This window comes from Coffea arabica, chromosome 5c, assembly GCF_036785885.1.
Source record: "Coffea arabica cultivar ET-39 chromosome 5c, Coffea Arabica ET-39 HiFi, whole genome shotgun sequence".
Lineage (NCBI taxonomy): Eukaryota > Viridiplantae > Streptophyta > Magnoliopsida > Gentianales > Rubiaceae > Coffea > Coffea arabica.
The window spans coordinates 24696068-24709797 of record NC_092319.1 but is presented as its reverse complement, the minus strand read 5'-3'; the positions used below and the strand labels follow the sequence as shown (position 1 = coordinate 24709797).

Genomic DNA, 13730 nt, shown 5'->3' with positions numbered 1-13730 from the left:
GAAAAATGGAATGCTTACTGGCGGGACAAACCCATGCTCCAGCAGCGGTGAAAAATGAATTGTTTAGACAGTCGGACAGTGGGATCAAACCCGAGCCTGCCGTGATGAACTTGATTTGATTTTTGACTTTTTGATTTTTTTGATTTTTTGATTTTTAATTTTTTGAGGCTGATGAGGCCTCCCCGTTGGCGATATTAATGAAATGAACAAGAACCTACGACAGACCGATCAGCCTCTACGACAGATACTCACCAAGCCCGAGGTCTCGAGCAGGATGACCAAATGGGCCGTTGAGCTGGCCGAGCACGACATCGGCTATCGGTCCCGTACTGCCATTAAGGCTCAGGCCTTGGCAGACTTCCTCGCTGAGGGGGCTTGCTTGGCCATAACTGGGCAGGACTCTCCGCCCAGTGGGGCGCGGTCGGGAGAGCCTTGGATTCTATTCGTGGACGGGGCCTCCAGCAAGGAAGGGAGCGGAGCTGGCCTACTGCTCATCTCGCCTACCGGGGAGGAGCTGACCTACGCTCTCCGATTTGACTTCCCCGCATCCAACACTGAGGCCGGGCTTGCGGATAGCCCACCAGATGGGTATAACCGCGGTCAAAGTCAGGAGCGATCCCAGCTCGTCGTCCTCCAAGTTCGCGGGGAATACGAAGCCAAGGAGGATGTCATGAAGAAATACCTGGCCAAGGTACGGGAGGTAATAGCCCTGTTCGACATTTTTGAAATCGAGCGGGTGCCGATATCCCAGAACAAGCGCGCGGACGCCCTGTCAAAGCTGGCGTCCTCATCATTTGCCCACCTGAGCAAGGAAGTCTTGGTAGAGGTGGTCAAGCAAAAGAGCATTGATCAGGTCCAGGTTTTGGCCATAGACAGCTCGGCCACCTGGATGACCTCCCTGATGAACTTCCTCAACTCGGGTGTCCTGCCCGGAGACAAAACGGAGGCTTACCGACTCCAGTTCAGAGCTGCTAAGTACGCCTACGCTGGAGGGACCCTCTACCGGAGGTCGTATCTGTCCCCCTGGCTAAAGTGCATGACTCCAGAGGAGGGCGACTACGTCCTTCGTGAAGTTCACGAGGGCTTATGTGCGGCCCATGTGGGGTCCCGAGTACTAGCCAAAAAGTGCCTTCTCCTGGGCTACTATTGGCCCTCAGTGTTCCAAGATGCCGCGGCCCTGGTTCAGAAGTGCCGAGCTTGCCAGGTGCACGCCCCACTGTGCCACCAGCCAGCCCGGAAAATGGTACCCATCCATAGCCCCTGGCCCTTCGCCCAGTGGGGGATAGATCTCCTGGATCCTTTCCCTCGAGCCCCGGGGAGATACGAGTATCTCGAGGTAGCCATCGACTACTTCACGAAATGGATGGAAGCGGAGCCTCTGGCCACTATCTCTGGGAGGCAATTCAGAATTTCTTCTGGAGAAACATAGTCTGCCGCTTCGGGATTCCGCGTGTCTTAATATCCGACAATGGGCGCCAGTTCGCCGAAAACCCCTTCAAGAGCTGGTGCGCAGAGCTCGGAATCAACCAGCACTTCACATCGGTCGGCCACCCCCAGGCCAACGGCTAGGTAGAAAATGTTAACCGAACCATTCTCCAAGGACTAAAGATTAGGTTGGAACTGGCCCAGTCTAACTGGCTAAACGAACTCCCTAGTGTCCTCTGGGCTTACCGCATTATGCCTAGGACAGCTACCCATGAGACCCCGTTCTCTCTGACTTACGGGGTAGAGGCGGTGGTACCCGCGGAGATCGGCCTCCCCTCGCCTCGGACACAGAACTTCGTTGCGTCATCCAACGAGGAAGAGCTGAGGTGCAACTTGGACATGTTGGAAGTCAAGCGTGAGGAGGCGGCGATAGGATGGCTAAGTACAAAAGCCAACTCGCTCGCTATCACAACGCAAAAGTAAGGAACTTGCAGTATCGACCGGGAGACCTCGTCTTAAGGAGAAACTCCATCAGCCGAGCTCACAGCTCCAACAAGCTCGACCCAAATTGGGAAGGACCATACAAGGTCCTCGAAACGAGCCTAGCTGGTTACTGCAAGCTCGCGAAAATGGATGGATCAGAGGTACCCCGCACTTGGCACTTCTCCAATCTGCGACTGTTTGTAGCGTAGGTTAGACTAGGGTGTTTGGCTGTCTGTTTTTTTGAATCTAAATTTCAATTTTATCATTCAATAAATGTTCGACTTTCAAGTTTTAAATTCATTGTGATCGTTTGCCTTTTAAGTTCGAATCCTACACTAGCACACTCAGCGCTCCCTCACTAAATGTCCTAATGGGGGGCTAGGGGGATAAATGATAATGGATGTGTGATGCCTTTAAAAGTGTGGGGGTAGTGTGGGAGTGCTCGACCCCAAGAGGTCGGCACAACTGAAAACTTTGAAGGAGTCGGAAAGTTTAACGCTCAGCCCAGGAGGTCAACCCCAAGAGGTCGACACGGGTTAAAGCTCCAAAGTGGAGGCTCGACCCCAAGAGATTGGCCCGGCTCCAAGCATTAAAATCTGAGGGTTCCGCATTCGACCTAGGAGGTCGGCATGAATACCTCTAAGGCTCGACTCAGGAGGTCGGCATGAACAGTTCTAAAGTATGGCGCTCGACCCGGGAGGTCGGCACGACGAGGAACAATGTGATGCAAGTTCAACGCTCGGCCCAGGAGGTTGGCGTGAATGCCTTCGAAGTGTAGGGCTCGACCCCTGGAGGTCGGCACGGCTCTAAGACCTTAGGACTTGGAAGTCCGATGATGCTCGACCCCAAGAGGTCGGCGCGGCGTGAACTATTTTGGGTTGGTTAGAATTCGGGAGTTCGACGCTCGACCCAGGAGGTCGGCATGAACACCTTCAAAATCGGACGTTCGACCCAGGAGGTCGGTAGAAATATCCTTAAAGTTTGGCGCTCAGCCTCAAGAGGCTAGCGCGTCCCCTTGATAGGTCTATTTGGTGCTCGACCTGGGTGTTCGGCACCAGGTTTTAATAATCTGATTGCCTTTGGCAATTTAGCTGTTGGATTAAAAAGGGGATATATACGGTGCTTGACCCAGGAGGTCGGCGCATGGTTTTAGTTGCTAAAGTTGGGCGCAGGCGAGAACTGCAAGGAAATTTCCTTCGAATTTTATATATGCATTCAAAGCCTATCTATTACAAAGTTTCTAAGTCGGTAGTCTTCTTCGAGTTTCATATATGCATTCGAAGCCTATCTATTACAAAGCCTACCGGGCTATAAGAGAAAGACAGTTCGGTCCCTGTTCTTCTTGCTGGCAGCCTGCTTCGAGCAGGGGCTGAAGGTACACCTTAAACATGTTGAGAGGAGTATGGTGAAGGCTATTCAAGGTAGCCGTATAGGCCCTAGGGCAGGGGACCTATCTATCTCGGATGGACCTTCAAGAGCATTTTCAACTAGAGCATAGTCACATCCTTATAAGAAGATGGAAAGGGTTTCTGGAGTGGTTGCTGCCCTAGGCTACCGGCCCCTTGCCGGGAGCTCTGCCGGGAGCCTCGTCCTCCTACAGGGGAACCTCCGCCAGATCGGCTCCCACATCACTCCTGCCTGCTAGCTCCTTCAGGGCATGCCCCTTGCAATACCCATCAAAGAGCCAGTCTACCATCTCCTCGGCGTTAGGGTTGTACTCCTTGAAAGCGGCCAAGTCGAATCCAGGCAGGCCGAGCTCCTTGACCTTATCCAGGGCTCGCGTGAAGCCAATCTGGAGGATGGGCTCGTTGAGGAGGGCGACGTCCTCGGCAAACTGTTCGGAGGAGATGAACTCCCGAACAGCCTTCTTCCGCTCCCGGCTGACGGTGCCGGAGAGCTCGATGGCGTGGTCTTCCTTTAGCTTGGCCACGCCGGCCTTCTCTTGGTCGAGCTCTGACCTAGCGGAGACGAGCTGGACCTGGGCCGTTTCCGGCCGTTTCCAGCCCTTTCTCGGCCTTGCCCAGCGTGGCATTAAGGGAGTCCGACTCCTTAAGGGCCTGGGTAAGCCTCTGCTCTGTTTCCCGATTCTTCTTTCGCAATTTCTCCAAATCGGGAGACAGCTCGGAGAAATGAATCGCCAGGGCAGCGCCAGCGGCGTTGGCCTGAGGAGGAAGGAAAACAGGTCAGTTCGTTACGCTACCTACCCCAAACACAGAGGCGCAACTGGCCCGAGGGCTGGAAAACTTACTTGAGCCTGGGCGGTGTAATACGCGTCCTGGAGCTCGGAGGGGCTGGCCAGCTCCATCCACCTCCTGTCGTGCGGGAGGACCGAGCCCGCAATCAGCTCGCTAGCCACCTCGGGAAACTGGGTTCGGTCATTGATGGAAAGCCCCCAGGACGGACAGAAGTGGCGGGGGTCGTGCATAGTAGGGGACTGGCTCGGCTTCAGGGGGGCTATGTGGCAAAGTACCACAAGCTCGGGGGAGGCGACTCCCGAGCATGCTCCTTCGCGGAGCCAATGCCCAGGTGGTCTGGCCCTCCCGATGTCAGCGGGAGGGGAGGGGGCTGTGCTGGAACCAGTACGAGCTTCTTCCCGGGCTGGGAGGGCTCGTCCCCTCGACCCCTCTTCTGCTCGGTCGCCTTCTTCTTGTTGTTGGTGGCCTTTTTGGAGGGGGTGGAGGTGTCCTGCGCTTCCTTCTGGGAGGCTTGGCCGCCTCCCGAGGTTGGAGCCGCCCCAGGGGCTTCCTTGGCCGCCTCTGGCTGAGGGGTGGGGGTGACCTCTTCAGTGGACGTGCCCAGCAGTTTGGAAAGCCTCCTCACTGCGAAAAACATCGTTGGGTCAGCCAAAACAGGTCGGTAGGAAAACATATTACATGTATGATAATGCAACGAGATACAGGGACAGAGTCGGCGTTACAGGCGTCGAGGTCGATAGGGGAGGCCATCACCTCGCCAGGGGTCCCGGACAACGTCCCCATTAGCCCAGTCGCAGAAATCTGCTTGCTGGAGAACGTTGCCGCGTGAAGCTTTACCCTAGAGCTCACCAGCTCGATGAGGATCTCGGAGTCCAGGTCCTCCGGGTAGGGATCGGTTTTGACCTCCCCGATCTTCCACACGGTGGCGTCAAAGCCGATGGATTTGACAAAGAAGAAGTCCCCTTTCCAGTTCTTGATGGAAGAGGGGAACTTGTAGAACAGGTCCTGGGTGCCCTTATCCCCCCGACCTTGGTTTCCGGTCCGGCGAGAGAAGTAATACCACCCAAGAAGGGAGAACTTGAGGATGTAAGCGGCTCGGAAGAGGGAGAGAGAGTAAGGGATGGAGCAAATTCGACAGTAAATCCGGAATCCTATGATGATCCTGATTGATTTGGGATGAACCTGGGTGGTCTTGAGCCCCCAATAGCTCAAGATCTCAGCCAGGGCTGCAGGGATCGGTAGTCGGAGCCCCCCCGAGTAGCTGCTCCTTGTAGATGGCTACGAAACCAAGGGGAGGTCGGTTGGCTCGATCGCTGGGCCCGGCAGCCCTTGACTCGAAGGCTGGAGGGATGGAAAAGGACCTGACCATCTCGGCCACCTCCTCGGGTGAGATGGTGACCTCTTCGTGATCGGGGCGGCCGAAGTCGAGCTCGGCATCATCCTCCTACTCAGGGGCAGGAGCCCCCTCGGGGGAATCCCTATCCTCCCCAGCTCCTCCCTGGGCTCCGCCAGGGGAGTCATGGGGGGACTTGGGGGAAGGGGTGGAGTCGGCCTGTTGCTCGATATAGGCATCGAGCTCGACCGCCTCCTTTAGGTCCCAGGCTGAAGGAGAGTGGGCAGAGGGAGAGCTCATGATAGCAATGGGCTCAAGTAAGTCAGGAATGGGGAAGTAAGGATTAAAAGAAGAAGAAGAAGTGGGGGGAGAAGGAGAAGGTGAGGAGGAAGACGAAGAAATGACAATCTGGGGGGCTCTACGCGGGGATGGGATCTGAGATGCGGTGGAAGTGACGCCGGAATGATCCGACATAAAAAGCAGAGAGTGCCTAAGGAGGAGGAAAAAGTGAAGGGGGAAGGGAAAAGACTTACTGATGACTGAAGCAGGAAAAAGATGAAGAAGTCGCCGGAATCTGGGCACAAAGAGCCGGAAGCCTCTTTACTGGAAAATCGAAATGCGCGAAGGAAGGAGAAAATGTCAAATAGAGTTGAGTGAAGTCTGATGACTCCCATTTATAGAGGGTGAAATGGGGGGAAAACGGTTGCTTGAATTTGAACCGTCCCATGTGAACGCATTTAATGAGGGTACGGGGACCGAAGGGATGCGACAACTGAAAGGACGTGGGCGCGGCTTCCCTATGACAGCACTGTACTGGAGGTGACCTTGGCAGAACAGTGCGCGGCGCTGGCCTCCCACGTGGCAAGGGTAGATTAGGTCTGCCTGACAGCCCTACCTAATCTAGAGGGCTAGTGCAGAGGCCCCGTCTTGGGCCTAGACACGTGGCAGCCCAGGTATGGCCGAGCTGGGCCTCGACCCCAGGACCCTGGCAACCGTCCTGAGCCGCGCCGCTGCTAGGGCTCCAGAATGGCCAGGGGACCATCCCGCAGAGGTCGGAGGAAATTCCCCTCGGCGCGGGATAAGGGCTATACCGGGCAAGTCCCGAAACGTACGGAGGTCGGACTCTCAGGAAGGTATAAATGGTAATGCACACCACTTACACAAGGTACGCTCACTATTGACATATTACCCCCGGTTGCTTTACTTCCCGTGAACTTCGTCTACCGGAGAACTAACTTGACCGTCGGAGTGCCCACGGGGACAACCTCGGGGCCCCCTTGTTAGACCACTCTCTTGGCTGTCTTGCAGGCTTGGAACCAGCTCTTCCCATCAGCACGCCGAGCTCATCAGCCCAGCTCGGTCTGGGGAAGCTCAGCGCTTCTCAGTGTGTATTGCTACCACATCAGAAACATCGTCGATTTTGCTCTTTCTTCCGACAGGTATCTTCCGTATGGTTAGTGGCCCCATAGACATCACATACTCTTCTAGTTTCGAACATCGATTCCCCATGTGAGACACCACTTTAGGGCCCTTTTCCTACCTGATCTTCCCTTATTTTACCTTGATTCGGAGTCCCCACTGGTCGTGTACCATCGGCTTCCTTACTCCTCTTACTAGGTGGCTGGCTTCCCGAGCTTTGTCTACCAGTGTAGGTATAGGTGTCAGATGGTGTTCTCTTCTTGTCATGGAAAGCTTTCACCTAACTCCTTGCGGTCTCTATTCTCTGTGCCTTTTCCAAAGTCTGGCTGAATGTATCCAATTGGGCAGCCGCCAGTGCCTCTCGTATTTCGACGTTTAACCCCTGGACAAACTGACGAATTCTCTTTCGGTCTGTTAGTACTAACTCTGGAGCAAAACGGGAGAGCTTGGTAAATTGTGTCTAGTACTCTGCCACATTTAACGGCCCTTGACGCAGGCGGATAGAGTCCTCTTCCCGCATTTCTTGAACAATCGGTGGCAAATACTTCTCGTTAAACTCACGGGTGAAATTGACCCAAGTCCAGGGGCTCTGCTCTCGTTCCCACTTATCCTTTATTACATTCCACCATGCTCAGGCTGGTCCCTCAAATTGGAAGACAACAAAAGATACTTGCCGTTCCTCTGGATACCCGAGCGCAGCGAATATATCCATCATGCGGTCCATCCATCCCTCAGCTAAGTCAGGGCTAGGTCCACCTATCAATTTCGGGGGTGCAAATTTTTGGTACCGTTCTAAGGCACGGTCCACTCCCTCGTGATTGCCCGGATTATTTCCAGGGTTTCCGACATTATTCCAATGACCCTGACCCTGTTGGTCCACCATGCGTGCCAGCAAATCTGCCATCCATTGTATGGCTGTAGTTACTTGATTATCAGTTTGGTGGTTCGCATTTTCATTTTCTACCCTTTCGGGTTCTGGTCTCCGTTCCCAGCCGGTCAAAGCCTCTGACTGACTGTGACACGTCACAATCCGGCTGGAATCTGGCCCGATTCTTGGCCAGATTCGAGGCAGAGGCAAAACTCTTTTTTTTTTTTTAAACTGCAAGGCAATCCGGCCAAGTATCCGGCCAGAAACTGGCCGGATTTGGCCCCTTCCTCTTTTGTAAAATTTTTTCTTCTTTTTCCAAGTTTAAAAACTGCACTCCTCTGCTCGTCCAACAAAGATTTATATAAAAGGAAAACCCTCCTTTTTGGGGCGTTACAACACACATATCTAATTAGGCCACAATGCCCTTTCAATATGAGCCAATTGATAGCTCCAAAACCAATCACAATTAAGCTCCAATTCAAAACCCTAAAATTAATATTGACCTACACAAGTTGGAATTTCCAATGGCAAGTGAAACTAGCACATATAACATCAATGTTTCACATAACACAACTATCAAATGCTCTCAAAGATTGGATAGCATTTCCCTTTAATTTCCTTATTTTCCATCCTATAAATAACACCAATATTCACTTCAATTCAATCATAATTACACGTACAATTCATAGACTATAAAACACACCTAATTAGGGCCACAATACCCCTAAATCTTAACCAAGTAAGAGCTCAATAACCAACCATAAGAAAGCCCCAAATTTGAAACCCCAAAACTGAAATTTCCGCACAAATCTGAAATTTTTCGCAAACAACCACAACTAATATACAAGATCTTCATTTTACACCATATCAAACTACCATTCCATGTCCCAACAATAATCATCATATAAAATCAGAAAAATCACCAAATATTCTAAAATTTATCAAACTCTACTTTAAACCATAAAATCTTCCACAAAATTACATATTTAGCTACTATAAGTCACTAATTTACCATTATTAGAACAAAAAGGGAATTTTCCAAGTAGGGTACCTTATCAACTGAAGAAAGATAATAACTTAGAGCTTCTTCTCCAAATATCACTCCACCAAAAGCTTTAAACTTCCTTAATACACACTTGTATGGAGTAGTTTCCAAAACCATCGGTGAAATCTCAAGATTTGAGCAAAGATTGAAGCTAGCAAAAATGAAGAAATCTCTCTTATTTTTCCTCACTAGAGAGCCGGGCAAGAGGGAGCAAAAATGAAGACCAACTTCAGCCAAAACAAGATAAGAATGAAGGAAAAACAACCGGTCAAACCTGGCTGCTGACGTGACACGTCACAATTCGGCCAAAATCTGGCTAGATTGAAGGCAGTAGCGAACCATTTTTTTTCAAATTCCAACCACAATCCGGCCAAGAACTGGCCGGATATGCGGCCGAATTCGGTACAAAATTTTGCCTCCAAGAAATTTTCTTTTTTCCAAATTCAAATGACACACTCGTCCGTTTTTCCAACAAAGAGACCTACATTCTCACACAATTACACTTAATATACACAACACACACTTATATATATAAAATGGAACCCTCATTCCTGCGGTGCATCACACCCTTGGTGAAGATCTTGTGAAGAAACCATGGTGTAGAAAAGGCAACTTGGGAAATGGGGAAAGAAATGCAAAAGAAATATGTTGAGCGGTTTGTTAATCAAGGTGAGAATTTTAAGTACGAAATTCTTTTAAGGATGAGAGAGTGTGTGATGATCCAAAATTTATTTTTTATTTTATTTTATTTCTTTCAATACATTTTCTTTACTTTATTTATTGTCTTGATTTTCTAGATATTTTTATGAGTGAAGTTTTTAAATTATTTTTCTTCTATAAGTTAGTGCATGTTAAATTTTAGTGCATTATGGAAGTAGGTGTGGCAGCCCCACTTTCTCCTAAGGCGTACCAAAGGGATTAGTGGACTGCCTGTCCAGCTCTCGCCAGAACTAACGAGGCAATTAAATACAATCTAAAACGTTTCGGAAGGTAATAGCGTGCTCAAATGATTCAAAATTCACGAAATGAAAAATGGAAAAACGGAGCCGTACATGAACAGTGCCGGCCACGTCACAATCCGGCCGGATTCTTGGCCGGATTGTGGCCAGAGAGCAATTGGCTGGATACCAAAATTTCCAAGGCAATTCGGCCAGCAATCCAGCCAAGTGCTGGCCGGATTCGCCTGTGACCTTTCCCACCAAATTTTTTTTCTTTTACTGTTTGAAGTCCGAACCTATCCGAAATCCAATTAATCACCAACATTACATATATACCTTGAAATAAGACATTTACAAACCAAAATATCATACGAACATTACCAAACATGTTTATACACATATGCTTATACACATATAGTCTCAACTTTACAACTCAAAAGGGAATGTTGAGCCAAAATACATATAAGGTTTTCCCACCATCGAGGAGTTATACAAAAGAATAATATTAAACTAGCTCAACTTGACTTCAAAATCATAGTTTCCCCAAAAGGTACTCATATCCCTGTAAGGAAAATAAAGGTAATAGGGTAAGCTTTCACCCAATAAGGTACCATCACCCAAGTAACGAAGTTCATGTAAGCACAAAGCCAATCAATCCAAATTCATTCAATAAAGGTGTTAACTAACACCACATTTCAATAAAGATTGGTAAAAGGATACAGACGGCTCTCAAGAGCCCTTTTCCTCGCTTGCCATACTTGATCTCACCTCATTGACTCTCCGTCAATGTACAAAGAGTGACCAATATCGTAAACTCCACTTTTCTCCAATTTCCGTCCACCTCTCATACCCCTACCGAGTCCGAACTCCAATCAGTTCAGAAATGGTAATACTCGAGTATATCGGAATCAAGAGTCTCATACTCAAGGATTCCACATAAACAGTCCCCATGGCTTGTCAATTTTCTCGACCAATCCCTTGCCGGCTCGATTCAATTGACCACCAATGGGGTTGAGCTCAGTGTTAACAGTAAAGGTCGTTGGATACATGTCCAAACGACACCAGTTCAAGTATGTTCAAATGACATTCAATTGATATAGTAAACGGTCACATAAGACATAGAGTGCGAGAGTGATAAAGTACACCCTCGTCTCAATCAATCTCAAATGTATACACAAGCATTCAAGTCATAAGTTTCAAGTATATCAAAGCCATGAAGTAACAATCACATGAGTAGTACACTCACCCAAGCAAACAAAAAGTGTTATCACAAATTTCTGTCCAACGAGCGCCTTGCGTCACCGGCACGCCTTAAAACATTCAATAAAACACAATGAGACTCGATTACGAGTAATAAATCCAAACCACACATCGCTAACGTAAACCATAATAACTTGAAAGTAATATAAGGTACACTTGGTGCTAAAGGTTTAGACAACCCTAAGGTCACCAATTAACCCCTAAAGCAACCCAAATCCAAGAAAACATATAAGAAAATATTGAAATGGCGTGCAATTAAATAAAATAAAACCTAGTAAATAAGAAAATTTTCGGGTTCTCACACTCTCTCCCCCTTAAAAGAATTTCGTCCTCGAAATTTCCCACCTTGATTCACAAACAGTTCAGGATTATTTCTTTTGCATTTCTTCTTCCACCTCATAGGTAGCCTCTTCTATACCATGATTTCTCCACAAGATCTTCACCAAAGAAATTTGTTTGTTTCTCAGCTCCCTAACCTTTCGATCAAGTAACTGTACACTTTTCTCTTCGTAGGTGAGGGATTCATCTATTTCGATTTCCTCCGGTTGTAAGATATGAGACAGGTCGGGATAATAATTCTTAAGCATCGAGACGTGGAAGACGTCGTGAATCCTGGACAGACTTGATGGTAGTTCAAGTCGATACGCTACCTTCCCAATTCTCTGGAGAATTTTGAAAGGTCCGACAAACCTCGGTTGAAGTTTCTTTCCTCTACCTGCTGTGACGCTTCGTAACGATGTGACCTTAAGGAAAACACGGTCCCCAACTTCAAATTCCAAATCTTTTCTTCAATTGTCCACGTAGCTCTTTTGTCGGCTTTGAGCTGTTTGGAGTCTTTGCCTTATCAACTTGACTTTTTCTCGTGTCTTCTCCATCGATGGAATAACCGTTGGATCTAGAACTTTCCTCTCGCCGACTTCGTCCCAATAGATCGGTGACCAGTACTTCCTCCTATAAAGCGCTTCGTATGGAGCCATTTGAATTGATGAATGGTAACTGTTATTGTAAGCAAATTCTACTAAGGTCATATGTTGACCCCAGTTACCCCCAAAATCTAGAATACAGGTCCTTAACATATTCTCGAGAATTTGAATTGTTCGCTTCGACTGTCCATCCATCTGAGGGTGATAAGTGGTGCTTAAGTTGAGTTTAGACCCTCAAGTCTCTTTGAATTTCTGCCAAAACCTAGATAGAAAGTGGGGATCCCTATCTGAAACGATGCTCACAAGAACTCCATGTAGTATTACGATCTAGTCCATGTACACCTGAGTCAATTTATCCATGGAATACTTCATGTTTACTAGCAAGAAATGGGCCGATTTGGTTAACCGATCAACGATCACCCAAACGGCATCATGTCCTCGTTGTGTTCGCGGCAAACCTAAAACGAAGCCCATTTGATGTTTTCCCACTTCCATTCGGGTATCCCCAGAGGTTGTAACAAGCCAGATGGTTTTTGATGCTCCGCCTTAACTTGCTAGCAAACGAGACATTTTTGCACGTATAGAGCGATTTTCTTCTTCATGTTGTCCCACCAATAGGCTCCTTTTAGGTCCTGGTACATCTTGCTGCTACCCGAATGGATCGTATACTTGGACCGATGAACTTCCTCTAAGATCTCCTTCTTTAACATTTCATCTTTGGGCACCACTACTCGGTTTCGGTATTTCAAAACTCCCTCAGACTGAAGTTAAAATCCGACATTTTCCCCTTTTCCACTTTCTCTCCCCACTTCCGTACCAAAGCATCTTCCTTCTGAACTTCTTTAATTCGCTCCAGTAGTGTAGACGTTACCTTCACATTACCAAAAGTCACCTTATGACTTCTAAGACTAGGTTTCCACTCACAAACCGATTCTAATAGATCCCACTCCTTAATCATTAATCCCGTTACTTGAGCTTTTCGACTTAAGGCATCGGGCACCACGTTTGTTTTCTCCGGATGATAGTTGATAGTGCAGTCGTAGTCCTCCAGAAATCCCAACCACCGTCGCTGCCTCATGTTCAATTCCTTCTGTGAGAAGAGGTATCTAAGGCTCTTCTGGTCTGAGTAAACCTCGAAAGTTACCCCGTATAGATAGTGTCTCCACTTTTTCAGAGCAAAAATAACTGCGGCTAATTCAAGATCGTGGGTTGGGTAGTCCTAGAGGCAAAAGATATCACATTCCGGTTTTCCATTAACACACACCCAGACCTTCCCGCGACACGTCAGTATAAAGGGTAAAATCGTCTACACCGTTAGGCGAAGCTAGAACCGGTGTCATGGTTAACCTTTTCTTTAACTCTCGAAAACTCGTTTCGTATTTGGCATCCCACACGAACTGACCATGTTTCCTCGTCAGGTCGGTTAAAGGACTGGCCAGTTTGAAAAAGTTTTTAATGAAATGCCTGTAGTACCCAACCAACCCTAGAAAACTATGAATCTCCATGGGGTTTTCTGGCCTCTTCCAATTAGTCACGACATCTACTTTCGCCGGATCAACCGAGATGCTCTCTTGGAAAATTATGTACCTTAAGAAAAAAATTTTCTCCAACCAAAACTCACACTTACTAAACTTGGTGTACAACTGATGCTCTCTTAGGGTTTGCAAAACTATTCTTAAGTGCTGCTCATGCTCCTCACACGTCTTGGAGTAAACCAGGATGTCATCGATAAAGACAATGACAAATCGATCCAGGTAGGGCTTAAAAATCCTATGCATTAAATCCATGAAGACAACAGGGGCATTGGCCAATCCAAAGGGTTTGACCGCAAATTCATAGTG

At 48.3% G+C, this 13730-nt stretch overlaps 1 protein-coding gene across 1 annotated transcript; it reads left to right on the top strand.

The window, feature by feature from the left end:
- Positions 1-202: 202 nt before the first annotated feature.
- LOC113738448 (uncharacterized) lies at positions 203-1429 on the top strand. Its single transcript, XM_027265657.2, has one exon. It carries the CDS (start codon positions 203-205, stop codon positions 1427-1429), a length of 1227 nt encoding a protein of 408 aa, XP_027121458.2.
- Positions 1430-13730: the final 12301 nt, after the last annotated feature.